Source organism: Anabrus simplex, chromosome 1 (genome assembly GCF_040414725.1).
Source record: "Anabrus simplex isolate iqAnaSimp1 chromosome 1, ASM4041472v1, whole genome shotgun sequence".
NCBI classification, from domain to species: Eukaryota; Metazoa; Arthropoda; class Insecta; order Orthoptera; family Tettigoniidae; genus Anabrus; species Anabrus simplex.
The window spans coordinates 440,909,775-440,936,028 of NC_090265.1; the positions used below are offsets into that span (position 1 = coordinate 440,909,775).

General features: G+C 37.2%; 1 protein-coding gene across 1 annotated transcript in view; it reads left to right on the forward strand.

Moving 5' to 3' along the window:
• Nucleotides 1–26,254, forward strand: part of Sec63 (translocation protein Sec63) — a 388,322-nt gene that overhangs the window by 301,337 nt on the left and 60,731 nt on the right. Inside the window, exons 12-14 of the mRNA XM_067135181.2 lie at nucleotides 24,333–24,464; nucleotides 24,558–24,680; nucleotides 24,795–24,920. Coding sequence (XP_066991282.1) covers nucleotides 24,333–24,464; nucleotides 24,558–24,680; nucleotides 24,795–24,920 — 381 coding nt within the window. The remainder of the gene's footprint in view (nucleotides 1–24,332; nucleotides 24,465–24,557; nucleotides 24,681–24,794; nucleotides 24,921–26,254) is intronic.

Consider the following 26,254-nt stretch of genomic DNA (forward strand, 5'->3'; position numbering starts at 1 on the left):
ATTATTATTCTACTTTGATATCTCCCTGTAAGAGCTCTCCTATCTTTTGTCTTGCTGTATGTCTTAAAACCTTTAAACCTTAATTAGTCACGGCGTAGAATTTTGTTCCCTGCATTAAATTGTGTTAATTAATATTTCCTTTACCTTTAATTGTAATCGTTTAATCTCTTGTCTAGCTTCCTTTCTATTATTTACTTTTATACTAAAATTAAAATTTACATTCGGTTCCCAACCATTCTGTAGCACTGCATTTTTGCAGAGAGAAATTCCACATGTGACTAAATAAAGTAGCAGTTTTGATGATGTAATCTTGAAATGTATCAAGATTTTCAGCAACCAGAGCTGTTTCCCACTCTCCTTTTTTCCCACAACAATGTAACTTCAGTCTTGACCTGATTGTAAGCCAGTAAAAGTGTTCTCTATGGTTTATCTCTGCATCATTTGATGTAAAAATAAATCTACAGGTACATTTCTGTCATTGAATATGGACAGTTATGAAAAGGAAGAGGTAAGAATTCGCAGCTTACTGTTGGAGGTTCTGGATTCATATGAGCATTAATCTGCCAATGAGAAATCAGCTGATGAAGATGACAGTTTATTAACACTTGATGAGATAGGCCTACAACTGCGACCCAAGACAACTCCACAGGTTCTGTATCTGCTAGGAAAGGATATCACAAAATGGCACTCGCATGCTCCTCACCAAAATGTAAGCAGGAGAAAAGATATTAAGACTCATTTACCAGAAGTAAAGAGACACACGAAACTAATACACTGATGGATTGCTCCAAATAATGGCAGCGAGTGAATCTCTCAGTATGGGAACCCTCTGTGCTATTTTGGTGTTTTGAATTGTGTTTGGAATTTCTTCCAAGGAATTTAGTGGTGATGTGGAGTATAGTGAGTTGGCAATCTGAGACAATATAATGGTGAAATAAGTAAGTTTGCATTTGTGCACCACATGGTTCAACTTTGACCAGCTTACCCACGCTACAGGGCTGGCTTGTTCAAATCTAATGGCCATATAGTTGGTCCGTTATTGGACATTATAAATTTTCCTGCTAACTCATTCCTGGTTGCCAGCATTTTGCCCCAGTATGTTAAGTTGGGCTCATCAGTTGGTAAATAGCACACCTACCAAGACGCATGGCTAGTGCATACCGTGGAGGTCACTACATAGGCTACTTGGAACCACCGGCAGTGCCAATGCACTATGAGAGACTTCATCACATTTTCAAAAATTGATGCCTGCTTGGCCATCAGATGATAAAGATGTTGATTTCCATAGGGAACATGAAATATTTGTTCCAAATGAGTAAATTTGTAATACCAACATGGTTGGTCAGTTATTGGACATTGTAAATTTGTTCAAATGTTGCGAGTGATCCGTCTGCACTTACGCAATGAAACGTGGAAACTTCCCTCACCCAATCACAGGCAGGAGACTGTTTTTTTTTTTAACTATGGATTGTAAGTGTTATTTTCTTGCCTTACTGATGGCTAATCTCTCTTGTTTTCTTACGGTTCCAACATCGACCCACAATTTGTTGAAATTACACTGTCATGCACATCGTTCCCCGTAAGTTTCTTACTGACACTGATACTGTTGTCTGTTGATGTACAAATAAACCCTGGACCTACAATGAATAATCAGTTCTCTATGTACTATCAAAACAACATGTCCATTAAAAAAAAAAAATTTACAGACTGAACTTCATGTTCAAGAATTAGCTGTTTTCGACATTATCGTCTTAAGTGAAACTTGGTTCATGGATTTTGTGTTAGATTCTGAAATCCCACTCTCTATAGAGTTTTCCCTATTCAGGGCCAATTGTAGAACTCGATCCCATGGAGGGGGTGTTTTAATCGCTGTCAAATCTAAATAACATGTGACCCTATGTTCCGACCTGATGAATGACTGTATGAATGATGAAGCTGTATGAGTTGAAGTTACATTTTTTTTTTTTTTTTTTTTTCTTTTTTTTTTTAATTGCATGTTTCTATAGACCACCTGGTTCTTATCTCAGCTGTTCTGAAGCTTTTCTTTCCTCTGTGCTTAAAGTCATTCATTCCAAAGATAACATTGTCATACTAGGAGACCTTAATCTGTCTCTCTCCTTGATTTCCCCGTCATTAGGTCAACCTTCTAATAACCTTGACAAATGGTATCGGGACTACTGTATTACTGAACTGAACTTAAAACAGCATGTCTTGGAAAACACCTGCAGAAATAGTCTTCTTGACAACCTGGTTTCTGTTTCTGTGGGATGAGATATTTTTAACTCTAACCTCAGGTCTGTTGAAGCAAATTTCATTCTCACCCCTCCCCGTGCTCCGAGACAGCATCAACCTGTTCTTAGTAGCTCTGTAACTCTGTGGCATGAAGTAAACTGGCAGACTGTTAATCGTACCCTGTCCCTTTTACCATGGTATTTGTTGCACGTGGGTGAAGTTCAAGATGTGGTGGACTTATTTTCTAATTGGACCTTTACTGTGATCTCTGACCTCGTTCCTACTCATTCGATGTCCAGAAAATGCCCCCCATGGAAGAAGAATGTTACTAAAAGTGCTGAACTTAAAAAATTGGAAGCCTGGAGACAATGGAAGAATGCACCCTCCGAAAGAAATTATAAAATATTCTCTGACCTTCGCAAACACCACAAGTATTTATTAAGGCGGGATTACTCAGAATATAGTAACGGAGCCTGTCTTGAAGTTAGACACAAGAGTAAAAGGCTCTAGTCACTTGTAAATAACAGAAGAGATAAGAAATGAATACCGGAAGGAGTAACCTGGGACCATTCTGTAACCATTGGAGCAGATAGACCTTAAATGTTCAATGAATATTTTACCTCTAATTTTGTTAAACAGTTCATTATGCTGATTTTCCTAAAATCAAACCTGGTACCTCCCATAGCCTTAGTAATATTTCTACCACTGAATCTACTGAAGTGCACTCCCTACTTTTGTCTCTGTTAAAAAATAAACCCACTGGTCCTAATGGTCTCAGTCCTGTCTCCCGTAAGAATACAGCAGTAGCTCTTTCATACCCTATTAGCGTGCTATTCACTCGTTGCTTCTCAGTCGGTTACTTTCTGTACTCCTGGAAACTTGCTTATTTCACACCTGTTCTTAAAGGTGGAAAGAGGTCGGCCATCGCAAATTATCGCCCGGTCTCTATATTATCTGCTTTATCAATCATTTGTGAAAGGATCATCCACCAGTGTTTGTTCTCATAATCATTATAAAATGTCAAATCCATCTTACTAACAGTGCTGGTAATGATACTTAACCCATTAGCGCCCAGAAAATTTTTTTTCCTACTTTAATGATATTTTCATTAATTTGTGATGGTTAGGGTATACGAATTGGGAAAATAACACAATTTTTTCAAACAAGAATTTATTTTACGAGATATTAGTTGATACCATATGGTATCACTGGGCGGTTACACTGCTATCATTGTACAGGGTACAATAAATTGTTAATATTGTTCCAACCTGTTGACACAGCTCACTGAGTATGGTATGTAGCAAAACATGTTACGCATAAGCCTACATTACCCCTCAGACACATTGTTCTGCCGAATGACTTGCACCCTTCCTTGGCACAGCTTCTCCTATTGCAGTTTGCAACAAAGTGATTGAGTCCATCAAATCTCAAAGCTGGCATTGTATTTCGGGCAACACTTACTCTCCCAGGAATCTTTTGTGGGACACCGTAGCGTTTTAGATACACTTGAACAACTTTTCTATGGAAGTCAAGTTGTGATGTGACCTTGTGATTCTTGCAGTAAAGGAACCATGTGTTCACAATGGCGATATCCAACAGCCAAGTGAAAATAGGCCAGTACCATTTTTTTGCATGAATACTGACACGGTATTGACCAATACCCTGGTCCATTATGTCTGTTCCTCCCATACCAGGGTTATATTTTGTGATACAGGCTGGACGAGGAACCATAACATTTTTCTTGTCTTTCTGGGAATATCTCTTCACATTTCCTACTGGCACCACTCCAGTACTGTTAGAGACAATGGTGACAATAGCATTATCCTTCCATCGTACAAAAGCAATACCATTGTTGCGTTCAATAGTGTGATGAAACTTCCCGTGGGGCTCTTTAGAGAAAGCTTTCTTGTCCGGCAAGGGCCATGACTTGGGTATGCGATTTTCTCTTATTGTAGCCTACCAATTGCGCAGTATCCTAAATGCCTGAGATAACTGAATAGATTTATTCCTGTAAATAAATTGCCCATATGAATGTTGTACTGAATAAGTTTATTAGGCAGTTCATCCAGCATAAGCACTAAACAGAGATGCAGCTTTACCAAATAGTCTGTCATAGTCACTGTCACCACATGGGTTTTCGCCCTGATACAGGTCAAAGTCTATCAAATATCCATCACTTGTGTTTAGGCACCACATTTTGTAGCCAAACCTTATCGGTTTACCGCGTATAAATTGTTTACAACCATGGTGTCTGTAGTACCTAATCATTGATTCATCATACGACAATGGCACAGTTGGAACAAAATTAGTTAGGCATTTTTTCTTTATTCTGTCCATCAGTGGTCGCATCTTCCACATCTTGTCTTCAACATTTGGTTTTGTGTTGTCCGCACAGTGTAGAAATTTCTGTATTTGAAGAAAGCGATTTCTCCTCATTGAATTGCTGACAAGGACATTGTTAACATCTTCACTAGCTTCCCAGTACATCCTCTTTGAAGGCAAAGGATTGTACCCACTTAGAAACAAAATACCAAAGAAGCATCGCAGTTCTGGCACTGTTATTTCAGGGTTGGTTTCATTTTGGTACTGTGCATAACGCTTGCACTCTTCAGCGAGGTATTCTAGCATTTCATCATCAAAAACCAATTCAAATAAATCAACACAGGACATATTTGAATAGGTTGTGTAGTCAGGAGGAGGGCAGGGAACATCAACACGTTCTAAGTCACCGTCAGTCCATTCATAAATAGCTGGGTTGGCTAATCTTTCTAGAATCCACTTAGGAGCTTGTTTTTCAGGTTGTTGTTGTTGTTGCTGCTGTTGTTGATTTTCTCTGTAGGCTGCATGGATGGTGAGAAAGTACTAGAGGAAATTTCAAGGGGTTCATAATCTCCTTCAGTACGTTCGTTGTTTGCTAAACGTATTTCAGCTGCAGCACGCAGCTGACGTCCAGTTAGGTTATGAACCATTCCTCCCTCATCTTCATTGGCTGAATCTTCATCTGTGTCAACATTACCATCTGGTGGTTCAATGAAAATATCCTCAGTCTGATGTCCTAACTCATAGTCTGCTTCCAATATATCCATCACTTCTGATAAGGTCAGTCCACCCCTGGAATAATAAAAGATAAACAAATATGTAATCAACTACATTTAGCACATAAGTAACCTTCGAATGTACTTTATATTATCATCTAAATCATTTAGAAACATTAAGATGTTGTCACTATTGTTAAGTTGTTTATCAATAATTACTAATGTGTCGTCGACATAATGGAGCCATAAACTGAGTCCGTTAATGTTTTTTACAATTTTATTGTGTTCTAGATTGTCCCTGAAGATGTCCGTTAAAATGTCGGAGATTGGGTCTCTGATAGCTAAGCCTTCTTGCTTATATATTTTATTGTTGAAAGTAAAGTAATTATATTGTAAAACAAAACTTAGTATCTTTATGAATTCGTCTATTTCAATTTTGCTTAATGCGCTGTGTTTGGAGAGGTAAACAGTAAACACGTCCACCAATCCAACACACACACACCGCCCCCCTCCCCTCCTCCCACGGCCGACAACTCCTCCTCACGCGCAGCGAATGGGCCCTCAGCCACGCCTTCTCAAGCTCAACTCCCTCCACCAAGACCTCACAAATACAACACACGTAGTAAGAGCTCGGCGACTGCCAGTTACTCTAAAACTCTCAACGTAAGCTAACATCTCAGCGGTCGAAGGGGTAAGTGTCAACACTCTTCATGTAAATTTCACTATTCAGCTCCTTAATTCCAATTATGGTTATTCGTTAAATTTTCAAATTAACTCTTTAATTACAGAACTCATCATATCTTTGGCTAACCACCGAATGACAACAACGTTCCCTTCCAACTAATAAGTTCACCTCAACACGCCCAACAGCAAAGAGCCATACCCATTACAAACTCTTACCACATCAAAGAAGATGGTCTAATGACGCCTACAAAGACTTCAATATAACCTACGGCACCAACATTTCCAACTACTATTATCTCAAAAGGAACCAGACCATATGAAAATTCTCCAATATTTATAAGCAAATAAATGAAAATCAATATTTTATAACTTCGAGAACCAACGACCATTACCATTGCTCAACTTTCCATAAGTTTTTAACAATACACCATCTGACAACTAAATGGAATGTGTTTTCTGATTTTTATCTTTATTGTAATGTCTTTTAATATGTCATAATCGTCAAATAATTATCATGTTTTTAGACTCCAATATTATCACAAATATTGTCAAATAACAACATACTACATTTTATATTGTAATAGTGCTTAACAATCTCCAATACATTTTAAACAACATAGTTTTTAACAGCATTCATAAATTATTTCCAATCAGGTACCTGATCTATTCTAAGGTGAAAAATATGGCTGATGATGCCTACTATTGATAGGCAAAACATGTACCATATAATATATTAATTTCATGTTAACAACTTTGATAAGGACAATGTCCTAATTTTTAAAATTGTATTGTATTGAATAGGTGGATGAATAATAAAATATGCAAGTGTTATTTAATACAAACATTTTCAATATGGACCCAAAAATGAATTTTATCACATGTAATAACGGTATTTGCCTTACAAATATCAAACTTGGTGATGAATGATGAAATAATTCCTTTGGCTTTGACAAGATTCATGTTGTTTCCTTGAAGCCTTATACTGACTTCGTTCATTTTTTTCAAAAATATCTGTAAGGTACATAAGTTCCAACTTGCGTTGCTTCAAATTCTCACTTAAAACAGGATCAGACATGTCGAGAAACTCAGTAAAAGTCAAATAAATCGAAGAAACGGCGCGAACAGTTTCCTTTGGAAAGCCACCTCACGGCCGTATGTAAAAGCAAGCGTTCAAATTCCTCATCCTTTTCATGGCAAAGTTGTCGGAACAGACGGTCATTGAGGGAATTAGCTTTGATATTGGTGACACCTGTAATAACCAACAGTTGTAGGGTTTCGTGCAGGACACCACTCAATTTTTTCACAGCTACGTAAGTGTTGACGATGAATGACACAGTGAATAGTGATGACCTTTGGCACTTCATTCTTAAGGTGGGCTAGAAACACAGCATGATGACCTGACATGGCAGGAGCACCGTCTGTTGCACAAGCACTCACGTTTGTTAGGGGAATCTCTTTTTCCTCAAAATAATATTGCACCACTTTAAATATCGACAAAACCTTCATATCGGTGATCAAAGTTCTAACAAACAACATTTCCTCGGTAAATTTCCTTTTGTTCATTGATAAACCTCACATAAGCTAATAAAATTGTTTTGTTATCAATCACAGTTGTTTCATCATTCTGCAAAGCAAATTTACTTCCTTTCAACAAATTGGTGAGTTTGGATTCAACATCCATGGCCAGTTCGTCAATTTGCCTGGAAACAGTATTGTTGCTCAAAGGAACCGATTGATCTTATTATTAGAGACCTCGCCTAGCATGTTTTTTTTTTTTTTTTAGCCGGCGAAACAAGAGTTTTGCCAATTGTCTGAGGTTTACCACATTTAGCAATCAATAAAGACACCTCGTAAGAAGCAAGAAGACCTTTATGAAGATCGGTTGATGGATTTTTGAATAATTCACTCACATTAGGCCGTTTATCAGCTTTAGCTTTGAGGTGTTGAAAATAATCAAATTCTTTATCACTGTGTACTCTTGATAAGTGATCTTTCATTTGCGAAGGGTTCATAGCTTCATTACTAGTAAATGTTTCATCGCACAATACACAGTGTGGAAACTGCACATTTTGCGGTGACGCGATAAAACCTAATTTTAAATACTCAGCTGAGTATTGACGACACTTCTTCTTTTTCAAATTCATTGTGCATGAACTTCTACACTTCAATACAAACGCACAAAAACTGATTGTGAGGCACACAAATGCTAGTTAAGACTGAAGACGTATTTAGGTGAATGGCAAGTGTGTTGTGATGGCAGGAGTAGGAGGGGTTCAGTCACCAATTGGCAGCGCTGAGCAACAACAGTTGGAGACTGTGGAGAGGGGTGACTGCAGTGAACTCGCCAGCTGAGAACAGCCAGTGACTCATGCTACCCGGCAACTTCTACTGTACAATACTGTTTTACTTTTCCCCCCTTTGAATTCTCATTGCCCCCCACTTATTTATTGCCCCCCTGATAACCCAGATCGCCCCCAGATTGGGAACCTCTGGTCTAAACTTAATCACGAGGATAATCCAGCCCTTCCTATGTTGATCTCAACAGGGCTCTGTTTTAACTGTTGGGTCATCTATACCTCTTTTTATACCTCTTGGGAGTACTTAAGTCCTCCCATCAAAATTTAGATGATCTCTGTGGCAAGGATGATACTGGAATTCAGTTGTTTTCAGCAACAGTGTCTCTTAGAAGGCTTAGATTTCTCTTGGCAGAACTTTGTTTCAATGACAAGTCTACCAGGGATGAGAGGGTGAAAGTCGACAAGTTGGTGCCACTTCATAAGAGTTCTTAGAAGAATTAAACTTGTGTTGTTAAAATTCTATTCTGTTGGCAAGAATACTACCATAGATCAGATGCTCGAACCCTTGCGAGGACGCTTCAGTTTCCAAGTACACGAAGTCAAAACCGGTGAAATATGGTATAAAGATACTTGCGTTGTGTGATGCCAGGATTTTTGTATGCCCTAAACATGGAGATATATGCAGGACAGCAACCAGATGGACCCTTTCTGAAGGATAATTGATCTCATCAGATAGTACTGAGATTCATAGAACCAATATCAGAAACAGGACGATATGTCAGTACTAATAACTGGTTCATTTCCATACCACTGGTCGCCAAACTACAGAGAGATCACAAATCTATAGTTGCAACTATTCGGAAGAATAAAAGAGAAAAGCCCACTATATTTAGCAAAGAAAAGCTACATGAAGAGCATGGTAGTTTACTTGGTTTCGGTGAAAACATGACTCCTCTTCACATGTGCCAAAGAAAAACTGGGTTGTGAATGTGCTCTCTTTCATGCATTTTCCTCATGAAATTGATGAATCTACTGGGGAAGCAAAAAATAAACTCTGAAATTTTATCATTCTACAATATCACAAAGGGATGTGTAGATACAATGGACGAAATGAAAACAGCATATACTGTAGGAAGGAAAACTAATAGATAGCCATTAGCTTTCTTTTTTTTGCTTTGATGAACATCATTGGTGTAAACAGTTACATCATTTTCCAGGCCAACACCCAAAACATGAATAGGAAATATTCTAAAAACTCTGGCAGAACAACTAGGCTTGGATCACATGAAGGCAAGGGTCAATTCGCAACACATGTTGACAGAAATCAAATTGAGTAACCAAAATTTACAACAAGTAGAAATAAGGATTCCACCTAATCACATTGTGGGACTACTTTCAATCATATAATGATCATCCTCAGCCAGTTATAGCTAAAAACTGACAAAGCATTTGACTGGGTATAGATACATAAAACAATGACAAAACTTATACATCAAAATTGGGTGGTGTGCAAATGAGCTGTTTGCGTCTGGTGACGTCAAAACAGGTATAAATTCTTGAAATGAAAACTACTTCTAATGGCATTCACATTGGATAAAATAATATTTTGATGAATGTCAGATTCATTCCATTTGATTAGTTGAGTCTGTGGAAAGTACATCTATGAGAAATTAAGCATTCACTATAGTCATCAACTTCACATGAGTGCTATTGGTTGAAACCCACAAATTGCATAATACAATGATGCAGAGGAGAAATTGCTAGTTTTTTCTTGAAAGGCTTCAATGGAGTGATTGCCTGTGTTTAATTTGTAAACTTATATCGTTTTTTGGAAATTTGAAAACGAGGTGGTGTTATTTGACATTTGTAGAACCTAGTAAACTGTATATAAATTCGTGAATTGTGCCAATACGGGCTGTTGAAAATGGCATCTGAAAGGGAAAGCAAAGAAGAAACTTAATGGGGCTTGCGAACCAGTGTTGGACGAAAGTGTATGAGTAATATATTTTGCGGTATTCACCTTCGGTAGTACCGTCATTGCTGATTGTACACAGGCTTAGCTCAACTGACCGCTGACAAGTGTGTGTGAGGAGGAAGGTAAAGGAAGGGGTAGTGAGCGGAATATTGTACTAAGGTGGATCTGGCAGGTGCAGTGGGGTAGGGGAGTTTTGGAGCGGTATATAAGTATCTGTGTTCGTGGAATTTGATATTTTTATTCATTCTGTGTTTGCATTTACAGGAATGGTGCTGTCAAATAATGTTTAGTTTTTCTGAAATTTAATTTATACTGAAACTGGGTTGAAGTACTGTTCCAAATGTATGAAAAGATTCTTCATAATATTCAGAAGACCCCTTTTGTTTATCACCTCAATGGTTCTCATGTATGTGTTGGACCATAGCCAAAAATTTGTTATATCTATTTGCGTTAGTGTGTTCCTGATATCCAATAGAGAAATTCCTGCCTGTCTCTCCATATATGTGACTTTGCCACTATTACATTGTAGTTTGTAAATATCTGGTTTGGTAAATTTGTTATTACGATTGACATTGTGGGCATTAGGAAAATTAATTGCATTATTGTTGTTAGTTTTATAAGCTATGTTTTGGCTGTATTTTTTAAAGATGATTGCAACCCGATATATGTCATTAAAGGTGAAGACAGAGGTTGGGATTTTACTGTAGTTGTTTTTTCCCTAGATAAAGTTATTTAAATGTTAATGTTTGAACTTGTTGATTATTTTTTCTACGAATGTTCTGTTGTATCCGTTGGACTTGGGGATATATCGGATTGTGTTAAGTTCTGTTTGGTGATCGTTATTGGATAACGGTATCTTCAATGCCCAGTAAACCCTTAGTTTCAACATTACAGAAAACCCACCAAAACATTTATCACCATACGAAACAACTCAATTCAACCCCAGTCTCAAAGAAAGAAAAAAAAAAAAAAAAAAAAAAGGAGCAGTTTATCACAGCATGGTTAAAAAAAACTAAAACCCCAACCTCTGTCTTTACCTTTAATAACAATAACGTATACCAGGTCTCAATCATCTTTTAAAAATACAGCCAGAGCATAGCCTGTAAAACTAACAAGAATAATGCAGTTAATTTCCATAATGCCCACAATGTCAATCTTAATAACAAATTTGCCAAACCAGTTGTTTACAAAATACAATGTAATAGTTGCAAAGTCACATATATGGACAGGCAGGCAGGAATTTCTCTATATCAGTAACACGCTACCGCAAATAGATATATTTTCGGCCATGCCGGGCTGAGTGGCTCATACGGTTGAGGCGCTGGCCTTCTGACCCCATCTTGGCAGGTTCGATCCTGGCTCAGTCCGGTGGTATTTGAAAGTGCTCAAATACGCCAGCCTCATGTCGGTAGATTTACCGGCACATAAAAGAACTCTGTGGGAATAAATTCTGGCACCTCAGAGTCTCTGAAAACCGTGCAAATAGTTAGTGGTACGTAATAATATTCAACATGGCTTACAGTAGCTGTGTTCATACTTCTACATGGCCGAATAATTTAGTCATTGGTTCAAACACCACAGCTGTATATGTGGACGAGGCCTGGATATACTGGAAGGTATCAAATAGACTTCATTATAATTAGGCAGAGATTCATAAACCAGGTGTTGGACTGCAAAACTTTCCCAGGACCAGATGTGGACTCTGACCACAACTTGTTGGTCATGAAATGCTATCTGATTTTGAAGAAATTGAAGAAAGGAAGGAATGCAAAGAGGTGGGATCTAGACAAATTGAAGGAAAAGAGTGTGAGGGATTGCTTCAAGGAACTTGTTGCACAAGGACTAAATGAAAAGGCTGAAGGAAACACATTAAAGGAAGAATGGACAGTCATGAAGAATGAGGTCAGTAGGAGTGCTGAAGAAATGTTAGGAAGGTAGGAAATATTAATAAAGAATCCATGGATAACTCAGGAGATACTAGAAATGATTGATGAAAGATGAAAATACAAGAATGCAAGAAATGAAGAGGGCAGAAAAGAATACAGGTGATTCAAGAACAAAGTGGATAGAAAGTGCAGGACAGCTAAGGAAGAATGGCTGAAGGAGAAGTGCAATGATATTGAAGGAAAGGTAGATGTTGCATACAGGAAAATGAAGGAAACCTTTGAAGAAAGGAAATCTAGGGGTATGAATATTAGGATCTCAGGTAGAAAACCACTTCTAGGGAAAGAAGACAAAGTAAAAAGATGGCAGGAACATATCCAACAGTTGTATCGAGGTAAAGGCTGGTTCTGGAACAAGAAGAGGCTGATGAAATGGGAGACCCAGTTTTGAGATCAGAATTCGATAGTGTACCAGGAAATGATTATGGGGCCAGAGCATGGGAAGGATCTCAGATAGTGATCAGTTTCTTATTGGAGCAGGTACAGAGATGGATAGTATCGCAGGGCAAATAATAGATGGTAAAATCTTTTTGACAATATTTATTAAAAATATTCATGAAAATTGCCCTGCAGTTGAAACTTCAAAATCAAATTTTCAGCCAATATTTTCAAAAATGATGAAATAAAATATCGATGCTGTTGTATTATGAGACATCTACTTGCTTAAAAATGTCCAAAATAAATACAGTATAACTCTTTTAGAGATCGTAAACACCCTACAGCTCATCTGATATGGATTTAAATACCAAAATAACACTTTGCACCTTGAATTTCATTAAGTCCATCACTTATGATGCAGACCTACAGCTTTTTTAATATTTTTTAACATAATAATAACACACACTTTCATGAATAAGTTGATAGTTCAAATAAAAATATTTGATCACTTGCTGTGCACTTGCAAACCCTAGAGTTCATCTACGTGAAATTACTTCAAGTTATAAATGATTTTAAAAAGGAATTTACAGTTCAAAAGCAAGACATGAAGCTTTCTTGAATTATTATAAATAGCAAGCGGAAATTCACACAAAGCACTTGACTGTTGTTGGAGCACTATGATTAACTGAGTGCTTTGTTAAAAGTCAGTCAGTGGGATTACTCATTCAAAATATGAGAAGATCACCTGGAATCTGCTTATAAGTGTTGGTGTTGTGCTGTCCAGCGGCTTGGTGCCTGGAACATTCTGCAGCGTGCAGCCAAGGCTCGAATTCAGCACCAGCAGCGTGACAAGTCCGTTCAGTGAAGATACCACGTTAATATCCCTCATCAACGTCCCTCGATGGGTACCATGATCGAAGAAACCACGTTAATCCCACATTGGAAACGACGAGCAGAATCTCACAACACTTTGCCAAGATTTCCGATGTTCTTTTAGAGATGTCGGAACACGGAAAGTTCAATTGGCACTATAGAGCTTTCAATTATCACTAAGATTGATATTATACACCGACACAAGTCTCAATGCACAGTTTGTATTCTCACGTTAGTTCTACAGTGTTGAATATGTGACTTAGAATATCACAGTCTATGCTACAGTATGATTTGTAAGTCAGGTTAATGAAGTAAGGATTGACAGTCGTTTTCAACATGGAAAACACAGTTTTTACACACACACGGTTTATGGAATTAGGATTTAACACTGTCACAGTTCATAATAGTCACTGATTATGTCTGAGGTTCGACCGTAGAATAATCATCACAGTCCATAAAACACTGGAAAAAATGTCATTAACAACAGTCTCTGGAATAATACTGTTCATAGATTTTATGACTGAATTTGCACAACATGAGTCCGTACGACTTAATATTGTCATAAAAAGTTCTTAATATTCATTTAGTTTCTCATAGCGGTGATCGAAAGTTTGAGAGAATACATGAAAAAATAGTCACATTTAGCCTTGTTATTTGGTGAATGTTTAGTGGAATAGTATCTCACACAGTCCACAATTGTACTAATATAGGAGAAATGTGTCTCTGAATCATTAAAATGGTCACAAATTAGAAGTTTAGTTTATCACACGCAATGTCTTAGAATATTGTCACAGTCAATGATACAGTTCAGATTTCTGATATGTGAATGCTACAATCATCTTCCAATGATTAAAACAATGGGACGCACTTGGTACTAGACTTTTTTTATATCCTTGCTCACCAAGCTGCTCTCTTGTAAATATGTATATAAACTGTAAATTCTCAACCATTCAATTGGATAATGTAAATTTACTGTATAGTTATCAACCATTGACAGTAATTTTTGTTACAAACATTGACGCCGAGCACTATACCCTTTTCCCCCCCGACTGTTATACTGTAAATAATTTTATAAACTTCATAATTTCCTATGAGTGCGTCAATTATTCTTCAGAGCACCACTGCTGAACTCTGCTATAATTACCCAATAATTTTAAGCATTAGAGCCGACTTCTTATTCTTTAAACTTAACATTGTTTAACCATCACCATTGTACAAGAGTTTCTCGTACTTAATTTTCCCATTGTAATGTGTATTAATTTGTGCATGTTAAGTACTAATCAGGTACCTGATTTTTGCCTTGAGGAGGTAATTTGACTGATGATGCCCTCAATGAAGGGTGAAACATGTCTCAAGCGGAATTAATAATAAATTCCTAAATGTAAAATTTATATGTATTGAATAGGTGACAAAATAAACCACATAGCATCCTACAAACTTTAACTTGTCATATCTTGGAAACTACTGGACGGATTGATCTCAAATTTGCAGGGATGTACTTTCAGAATATGGGCTACAATTTAGTGTTGGCCTCATGTTAATTGATCCAGGCGTTAAAAAAATTCAAAAAATGGTTTCGAGAGAATTCTGACGGGAGGGAAGCTACAGGCAGTGCTGACATCACTTGACTTTGCTTCACTCATGCGGTCTTCGTACGCAGTGCAGTGAGAATGAGAACCTTCTCTCACACAGCTGTTTGTGCATCGGAACTTAGCTGTTCACTCATGAATAAAGATTTATAACTCGTATGTGCCAGGGCCTATGCCTTCCTGGTACAATAGAGCTGTGAGAGAGAGCTAAGTAGGAACAAGGTACCTGGGATTGATGACATTCCCTCTGAATTACTGACTGCCTTAAGAGAAACCAGCGTGGCAAGGTTATTCTGAGATGTGCTGATGATATTGTTATTTTATCTGAGACTGCAGGAGATTTAGAGAAATTGCTGTATGGTTGGATGGAGTCTTAGGTATGGAGTACAAAATGAAAATAAAGAAGTCCAAAATAAAAGGTGTATGGTACAGGAGAAGTGGCATTCTATTTTCAGGAGAATGTTGTTATACCTATTCCCAAGAAAGCCGGTGCTGACGTGTGAAAACTACCGCACCATTAGTTTAGTATCTCATGCCTGCAAAAGTTGAACATGTATTATTTACAGAAGAATAAAAAGAAAGTTGAAACTGAATTGGGAGAAGATCAGTTTGGCTTCAGAAGAAATGTAGGATTATATGAAGCAATGCTCACTTTACGCCTGATCCTAGAGGATCGAATTAAAAAGAACAAGCCCACATACATGACTTTCATAGATCTAGAAAAGGCGTTTGATAATGTTGATTGGACCAAGCTATTTGTGATTCTGAAGCTGATCAGGATCAGATATTGTGAACTAAGACTTATCTACACTGTGTAAAAATCAGTCTTGCAGTGATAAGAATCGAGGGCTTTGAAAAAGAAGCAGCAATCCAAAAAGGAGTGAAGCAAGACTGCAGTTTGTCCTCCCTCCTTTTTAACACATTGCGGACCGGTCCCGAGAAAACTCGTGTTTGCCTAGCCGAGCGTTGCGGACCGGTCCCGAGTTATCTCGTGTTAGCAGCAGACTGAACTTTAGTGCTATCTTTTGAGATATACGGGAACTATTTGGAGGTCAGGGGTGATAGAACTCTGTTATGTATGGTTCTACACAATCGATAGTCGCATTTCTTTTCGAGTATTCTTCATATCATAGATTTTCTTTGCATTTCCTGACAACATGTTTACAAAGTTCGAAGAGCCATGCAAGATGGCAGCGCCCAGGGATCGCACGAGTTTAGACAAAGATGAAATTATTCGCGAATTATGTGCTGATACAGGCTCCGAATATCTAAGTGATGCTGAATATTTAGAGTTTGATAATGAAATATCTTCTAACGGAAATGTTTCAAGTGATGACGATGATATAGTCTTATCTTCAAGGCGTGAAACACTCGTAGCGCAGAACGAGTCTGATAATTGTGTTCCGGGTGTAAATATTCTAAATATTGTAAAGAATGTAGTGTTTTCTGACAACTGGGTTATGGGCCACAGTGAACCTAGGCTATAGGATTTTGAAGATGCTGCTGGTATAAAGGTATGGTCTAATGAATCTGGAAACATAGGACAAGTAGCAGGACTTAAGATTGGTGAGGAATATTTTCAGTATGTAGCTGAAAAGACAAACTTATAATATGAGCAGAATTCACATCCTTATAACGTATCCCCTAAAACACTAAAGTGGACTAATGTCACTAGCAGGGAAATTAAAAAAATATTGCTCTGTGTATATTGATAGGGCAGGTGAAGAAATCATGTCTGGAAGATTACTGGCCAACCGATCCCCTAATAAAAAAAACCCATATTTCCGAAAACTATTTCAAGAAATACCCTGCATTTCAACATCTATTCAGGAAGGCCACTAGAAAAATACGCAGTAGTCCTTCAAAAACTAGTGAAGTTCTGAGAGTTTATTTGAATGCATGCACTCCAGCTTAGAGGTAGTTAGAAAGTGGCCGGGAACAGGGCTGTGCATGGGGTGAAGTGCACCCGGTCCGCAATGTGTTAATGTTTATATAGAACTGGCAGTAAAGGAAATTAAAGAGAAATTTGAAAAGGGAATGAAAATTCCAAGGAGAGAAAATCAAAACTCTGAGATGTGCTGATGATATTATTTTATCTGAGACTGCAGGAGATTTAGAGAAATTGCTGAATGGTTGGATGGAGTCTTAGGTATGGAGTACAAGATGAAAATAAATAAGTCCAAAATAAAAGTAATGGAATGCAGTGGAACGAAGTCAGGTGATGCAGGTAATATTAGATTTGGAAATGAAGTCTTTAAGGAAGTAGATGAATATTGTTATTTGGATAGTAAAATAACTAATGATGGCAGATGTAAGGGGAGGCATAAGATGCAGACTAGCATAAGCAAGAAAAAGCTTTCTTAAGAAAAGAAATTTTCTCACTTCGAACATTGATATAGGAATTAATGTTTCTGAAGACCTTCGTCAGGAGCGTGGCATTGTATGGAAGTGAAGCATGGACGATAACGAGTTCAGAAAGAAGCTTTTGAAATGTGGTGTTACAGAAGAATGCTGAAGGTGTAATGGATAGATCAAATCATGAATGAAGAGACACTGAATCTAATTGGTGAGAGGAGATCGATTTGGCTAAATTTATTAAAAGTTAGAAACTTCATTCTGTTCCGTATTGAACTGATTTACAGTAAAATGAAAATGTTAAGGGTCCACGTTTTCAATACAATAAATATTTATTGATGTGAGTTTAGATCACCTGTTGTGAAGAAGATTGGTACTAGTTTCGATGCTCATTGCACGTCATCATCAGCCAAAGAATCAATTGAGCAAAACATAACTTATCAAAAAACAACATAAAACACGTGATAGCACCTACAAAGATAAATGTTAAATTATGACAAATTAAAACATATGACAGCATATACAATGACAAATGTTAAATTGTAAGAAGTTAAAATAATGAGAGTATTTCTATCAAATAAATCTGTCAAAAACACTTTAGAACTAATTGAGAAACTAGATAAATTCGAAATAAAACCCTACCATTCCATTCACTCATATGATATCACTAGCATGTGCCCTAGTATTAATACTAAAAAACTTTTCCCCATCATTTTAAATAACTTACACATATACCGGCTTAAGCAAACTAGAAATCCAAAACTTTATGACCGTGTTAAAATTGGTGATAAATAATAATGTTTTCACCTTTGACAACTGTATTTATCAACAGGACTGTTTAGCCATAGGGTCACCGGCCTCGGGGATTTTGGCAGAGATATATATAGATTTCCTAGAACATACAGTAATAAACAACAACAACACCTTTGAGAACATATTCTTTTGGGTCAGGTATATGGATGATACATTAGTTATTCTAGATGACAGAATCGTTAATGCAACCTCCACTTTAAATAACTTAAATAACATTGATCCTTATATCAAATTCACTTTGGAATCCGAATCCAACAGAACAATAAATTTCCTAGATCTTACGATAAATAGACTAATATCTTCATTAGAATATGAAGTATACAGAAAACCTACGCAAACAATAACCACTATTAGGAATGACTCATCACACCCGTACGCACATAAGTGCGCCACATACAATAGCATGGTCGACCGAGCTTTCAAAATACCCCTTTCTATATAAAAACTAAATAAAGAAGTTAACGTCATCCGTGCCATAGCCAAAGCCAGTGGATACAACTACTCATTCATAGAACAAATTATCAATAAATTCAAACATCGTTCAAAGTCAACACTACAAAAAGACTTAAACCAACTGCTTATTACACCTTCACATTTAAGAAGGACATATAGTGTCGTAAATATCTTCAAGAAGCATAACATCAGGGTTTCTTACAAAACCAACAACAGGAAATTGGAAATTATGCACAATTCAGTCAGTTAACAAATCCAATATATTCTCAAAATCAGGTCTTTACCATTTTAAATGCAACGGCTGTGAATCCTCATACGTCGCACAGACTGTATGCAACTTTAAAATTAGATACATGGAACATGTCAATGCCATCAAACATAACAGGTTTTCAGCAGTGGGTCAGCATATTCATGAAGCAAAACATAACTTTTGTACTATAGATAAGGATATGGAAATTCTTAGGAATGTAAGCAAACACCCCATCCTTGACACTACAGAAAAATGTTTTATTCACTTGGGCCAGTTTTTCAACCCTAATTCTAATCTCAATGAAATTTTGGAACAAACTAACATCCTCTTTGACTTCATAATCGGAACAAACTAACATCCTCTTTGACTTCATAATCAGAGTCTTTAAAAGCATTAAGCTTTCAAATAGGTGTATGATCTTTCAAGCTATGAACAGTACCCTCTTATACATCACACCCCTACCTCACCGCCCTTCGGACCTGTCTTAAACACCTTCCCCTTCCCTCTCCTAACCTTTACTACTGAGATATGGTAATATAGCATGTTCGTAAAAAGCGATGTTTCCTGTATTGCTAAGAGCTTGAATCAGCTTTAGCTTGATTAACTATTTCCAAGGTTGTACTACAGAGGGCAGCACCCTCAGTTGTGAACACGGAAGGTCATTCTTTCCGGCGAGTCTGTAACTTTATCTCTTTGACTCGAATGTTTGTTGTTGTTGTTGTGAGTGAGATAATATAAAATGGAATCCTTTAAATAGAAATCACTCAAAATAAGCAAGTAAAATACCTACAGCACAGGTCAAAATATTAGAATACGCGCTTACGGTACATGAGTTGCGGCATTTATTCTTATTCTCCTACTATATCGTGGCTCTCGATTAATCTGCACTCAAGCTCGAAGAAATCATGTCCAGTGACACATTTCTTCCAAAAATGACTCTAATGGATGCATAAATTATCACACAAAATATAATGTCCATCTGCAAGTCATAATCAAATTAATAGCACAGTAAAATATACGTATAATTCATCATTACTCTGTCCGGAGGATGCCATGTTCCAGGCCTACTTTACGTAAAGTGAGCACACGATAATTCTTTCCAAGAACAAACCAACATTAAACCCATGACCTTATTCAAATTTTAGCCCGTAATTAGGTTTAATTATTTTTACTCATTATTATTATTATATTTATTGACCGTGCCTAATCACACTTGCAAAGCTATCGTACGAAATTATTCAGATGACTCTAAACGAACTAAAGTCCACAAAAATGTCGTATAATCGTAGAATGAAATTTGACACTTCGAAAAACACTAGAACACTGTCCTAATCTGTCTCAATTAATTTTCAAACTATTTCAAAATCATTCAAGATTAACACGGAGGTCATTTACTTTTATTTCTCCTGCCGTCTTAAATTTTTAGGACAGTTGAGGTCTCTCTCGATGATATTCACTCTTATCTCTAACTAATAGAACCGAATACACATTCATTCCAGAGCACAAACTACCTCCCACCGAGGAAAGAAGAATGAAAAGTCAAACTACTGCTAAACTAATAGAAAATCTAAATGAATAAGGTAAGGCTACGTTTTACAGACATTTTACAGAAAGATAGAAAGATGAATTCTTAAAGAATACTCATGTGGCTGGTGTTAACTGGATTCTGGCTGATGACCTAGTACGTGGTCACATCACCTTCCATCGAACAAAGTCTTGCCCATGTCCGACGCCTTACATAATTAGTGACTCATGGAGGAGATGAAGGTGCACAGGAAACAGTAGGATTCATCTCGGAAAGGGATAGCCATCTTGAAGCGAGCTCGAACCAACGACCTTCCTTCTTCTGAGTTCTCGTAGAAAAGCTGAAACTAATAAAAGTCTTAGCAATAGTCCAGGATACACACGCGATGTTTAATAATTTGGAGATGGACACTTATCTTATGACAGTCATAAATAAATCGTAGAGAAGTTTTTCAAATGCCTGAATTGCAGTTTATTCAGTCCTCAGTGCCTTCTCTAATGCAAAGTCTCCCAGTAAAGCAAACGACGTCCAGTCTCGACCGTAGCTAAATTCAGAGTAACGCTCAAATCAAGTGTTCAGAAGTAAAAACCCTCTATAAAATTTCCTTTGGAATTACCATAAATTCACTGTCTTAAGACGGAGGTGTGCCTCTTGATTATATCTGATTTGTGGATCTGTTGCATTCCTGTGAAGGTTGTCATTTTTATTGGCTGCCCTAGTTTCAGGTCACACGACCTTGCAATTATTGATCGATTATAATCACGCTGCCCACGCGATCACGTGGCACACACACACACACACACACACACGTGTCTGAAGGACACCTAACAGGAATTTCACCCTGCTTCCTCGTTCTCTTGGTAGGTTGGGAAAACCGGTTCGCAGGCGGCTTGTTCACGCTAGCACGGGAGTGTAAAATCTCACCCTCCTGGCGATCGAAATAATGTTTCAACTCACTGATGAAATAAATCATTCTCCCTTAATAAATTATTTCCGCTTTTGAAGGGGACAGTATTTAACCACATTTTGCATACACAAAGAAAGATAAAAGCTGCAAGTAAACCAGATTGTGCAGAACTTTTTAGGAGCTCTGTAAATTACTGTGCCTGTACCAATTCCATCAGTTAACACACTTTGTTCCTTGTCCAATTCCCATCACCTATTATACTTTTCTCTTATATACATCTTAAGCTCCGAATTCCTAGCCTTTTCTTAATGGAATTGTATCATCTGCTCTGTCATGGTGTCTCTGTCTTTGCAGCTTTTAAATTCTGTGCAACTATTATAATCATATTTGCCATTTAAACTGGTATTAACTTGAATTGGCCTCTTCCTCTTTACTCACTTTTTATATTATCAATTTCTGCTTCTCCACATTTGTCTTCAGGGTTTTGATTCTTTAATATGTCTAAGACATATTATCTTTCAAATTTGTAATTTAAAGATTGTTCTTGCTCCATGTTTTTTTGCTGCCTCATTTTTCTTAAGCTGCATTTTTTCTTACAGCATTTCATTATCTCCAGAATTTCATGATAATTAACTTTTCTTTTTCACATTCTCCTTCATTTCATTAGACTATTCGTACATGAGCTCATTTGCTCACATTGACAAGACATTTTCCGTGGTCTTTTCCGTCTCCTCCCCCCAGGCAACGTATCCCACTGGTTTGGAACCAAGATTCACTGTATACCTTCAGTTACCTGTAGTAGTGAAATGACTACTGCTGCCATCAGAATTGCTTTCAGTCCAGATTGTTACTGGTGGCTCTTTTTACTTAACTTACAGTTGCACTTCACAGTCCCCCATGCCATCGACCTATTGCCATACAATACTATTGAACAACAATTCTCATATTATTTTCTCAGCATTAACAACACAACCTCTATGTTCACTACCTCTGTCTCAATTAGAGAAATGGATATATAAGTTATGGTCAATTTTATTGCACTTCTGTGCTAATTCACATTTTTTTCATCCTACATTCCACTTTCTAATTTGTTATATCATAAATGCTAGTATATTTGCTAAAACATGGCAATGTAGGTTACCTCTTCAGAGGTGGTCAACATTTTAGGTGTGTCTATCTCAGATTGTCAGTGATGGACTACTAAGCTTTTGGTTATTGCTATGACAACAGCAATATTTACAATCCATTCACAAGTTTGCAGAAACTTGGCTGCCCTTTAAAACAGTATATTTCTTCCATCCCAATGTGAAAAATTGTTCGTAAAAGAAAATATTGAGCAAGGAAATTATGCCTTCCGTGAAATTATGTGTAAAACTAGTAACAAGTTTACATACATACATACATACATACATACATACATACATACATACATACATACATACATACATAATCATTATAGACTGTTATGCCTTTCAGCATTCAGTCTGCAAGCCTCTGTGAATTTACTAAACATCGCCACAATCCTCTATTTGCAACTAGTGCTATGGCCTCATTTAGTTCTGTACCTGTTATCTTTAAATCGTTAGAAACTGAGTCTAACCATCGTCGTCTTGGTCTCCCTCTACTTTTCTTACCCTCCATAACAGAGTTCGTTATTCTCCTAGGTAACCTATCCTCCTCCATTCGCCTCACATGACCCCACCACCGAAGCCGGTTTATGCGTTCAGCTTCATCCATTGAGTTAATTCCTAAATTAGCCTTTATCTCCTCATTCTGAGTACCCTCATGTCATTGTTCCCACCTGTTTGTACCAGCAATCATTCTCGCTACTTTCAAGTCTGTTACTTCTAACTTACGAATAAGATATCCTGAGTCCACCCAGCTTTCTCTCCCGTAAAGCAAAGTTGGTCTGAAATCAGACCGGTGTAAAGATAGTTTTGTCTGGGAGCTGACTTCCTTCTTACAGAATACTGTTGATCGCAACTGCGAGCTCACTGCATTAGCTTTACTACACCTTGATTCAATCTCACTATATTACCATCCTGGGAGAACACACAACGTAAATAGTTGTTATTATCGACCTGTTCTAGCTTTGTATCATCAATTTGACATTCAATTCTGTTGAATTTCTTATCTACTGACATCAATTTAGTCTTTGAAAGGCTAATTGAAAAATCCAAAAATTCTTGTTTGTATGCAGAAAGTGTTTTAAAAAAATATTTAATTCTGTTGTTCAGCAGAGTAACACTGGTCGAGTTGGCCATGCGGTTAGGAGCACACAGCTGTGAGCTTGCATCCAGGAGATAGTGAGTTCGAGCCCCATTGTCGGCAGCCCTGAAAATGGTTTCCATTTTCACTCCAGGCAAATGCTGGGGCTGTACCTTAATAAAGGCCATGGCCGCTTCCTTCCCATTCCTAGGCCTTTCCTATCCCATCGTCGCTTTAAGACCTATCTGTGTCGGTGCAACGTAAAGCCAGTTCAAAAAAGCAGAGTAACAAGTTTAAATACAGTGTACTAAGGTTAAAATGCTGTTTGACTTACATCTATGTATGAAGCATCCAGAAACATGGCATATTGTCAGGTTAGAGAGTAATAATGAACTTGTTGCTGTTAGAATGGAAAATATGTTAATGTTTCTTGTGAGAAAACTGTAATAACTCTAGATTTGAAAAAATATCATTGCAGTCATTGTATAAATGGAAAGGAAAGTCACAATATTGTTAATATGTTTTATCTCAAAAAAGATATTTGGACTTGTTATGGTTTTTTGTGACACATATTTACATCTTGTAATATTATGCTCTTTTCAACAACAGATAAAATTTGCCAGCTAGTTGATTTAATTGAGAGAGTATTAATTATTGTTCCACTGTATGTCTATTAATCTTTTAATAATAATGACTCAAAACGGTTGGTATAAAATGTACTCTGCTATTAGAGTTCAAGAAATTCTGTGGTGAATATTGTTCACAGAGCCTCTTTACCTTTTAATCTCTAGTATGAAGAAATGATTTCTTTTTAGGTCAAAAAACCTGTTTGGCAGAAGCAACAGAAAAAGGGTAAGAAAGGTGGCAAGAAAGGTTCCAGAAATCAAAAACCAAATAGTAGAAGTACACCAGCCAAGAAGATTGAAGATAAAGCTCCATCATTTGAGGTTTGTGTAACTTTGGGTATGCTATGCATGAATGGCTTGTTTCTAGAAGTATAAAATTTATTCTCTTTTTCATTTATATACTTCATGTGATAGGCACCAGAGGTGAATGGCAATAAGAAACAACCAACAGATACTGGAGATGAAAGTGAGCTCTCCGATGATGAAGCAGAGCGCTCGGATGAAGATGATGAACAGAATAGCACAGGAGATAAAAAGGTACTAATTTTATGCAGCTCTATAGGTATTCATTAATTCTCCTTGTATTTACATAGCTATTTGAATGTACCCTTTGCATTTCTGTGTTTATTCAAAAATATCAATGCATTTCAGTATTCATCTGTTGAAGATGACGATACAGAATGGGAAAAGTTCCAGTCACGGTTATCAAAGCGTGAGAAAGTACTGGAAGGTCGCAGCAAGCAGTCTCACAGTGTTCATTGCCCATTTTTTCCTGAGGTTAGTACTTACCTGATCATTTATATCCATATCTAATGGAGGCTTTGTCTCCTATATGTATATGAATGTTTGAAATTTGAGACACATAAAAATAAGCGCTTCAGTTGATTGTTCTCCCATTTCTTAGTCATATGTTTTTCAGACACTGGGTTCAGAAGTATTGCCTACCTCTCATATATTAATAAGTCTTCAGTCTTAAATTACTGTAGGCAAATTTTGTGGCTTGGTTCTAAAAGGGCCAATGTCATTTTTTTTATCGAAATTGAGATATTAACTTATACAAACTCGTTTTATCGTGGCTCGCAACATGTTAAAAGGGCCAATGTGTCTGTTAAGTACGAAACGAACAGTTAACGTTTAATTAAATAAGCCCTTGCCATTAACGTTAGATTACCAATAAAGATCAGAGACCTGGCAATTTGTAAAGAATACGATAGAAAAATTAGCGTTTAATAAGGTGACTTCCACAAAGAAAGTTTAAAGTTATTTAAAATTGGTTGTTAAAAAAAAAAAATTGGAAAAGTATAAGCGAAACTTCAAATGCTCATAGCTGAAAAACAGGTTTTTTTGACATTGGCCCTTTTAGAACCAAGCCACAGATTCAGTATTCATTTTCCAAAAATGCCTACTTGCTGTCTCGAACCACAGAAGCATTACAGTAAGTTATCTATATTTATGATAATTCACTTCTGTGACTTTTTTCTTTTATTGATACATCCTGATGTTAAAGAAAACAATGGTTGGCATTAATATGGTTTGTTTGTACCTCTGTAATTGTCGTCATCATCATCGTCATTTTCCCCCATCAAGCTTCAGCCAGGTTGGGGCAGTGACAGTCACTTCTATGCCTTTCTTCATCAGCTCTATTCAAGTCTACGTTCTGGGTATCCCTTTTGCTCCCTTTCCCTTTTTTCTCCATTTTTTACATGTACACTGGTGTTCATTTAAAAGTTGTGGCCAGAAATCAATACAGGTCTCAGAACTGCCCAGTACCTGTTTACACACACTCTCTCTCATTGGTCACATCCATTAGATGCATAACACATGCACACATCTGAAGAGTGAGGGGAGATGGAGAGTGCGAAGGACGGGATATCTAGAGTGAACGAAATACACATATGGGGAGGGTACTTGCTTCCCCCCGCCTGCCTGCACGTCCCCATGGCAAGACAATGAAGATGCGTAGAGAGGTAAATGAGGGGAGGAAATACACGGCTCCTTGAAGGTTAACAGACGTACTGTATGTGTCAACTCATTAAGAGTCAAATTCTCCAGTTTCTTCGTATTTCTTGTGTGCGAAGTCTGGCTGAAATGTTAGCGGTCTCGACCATGAC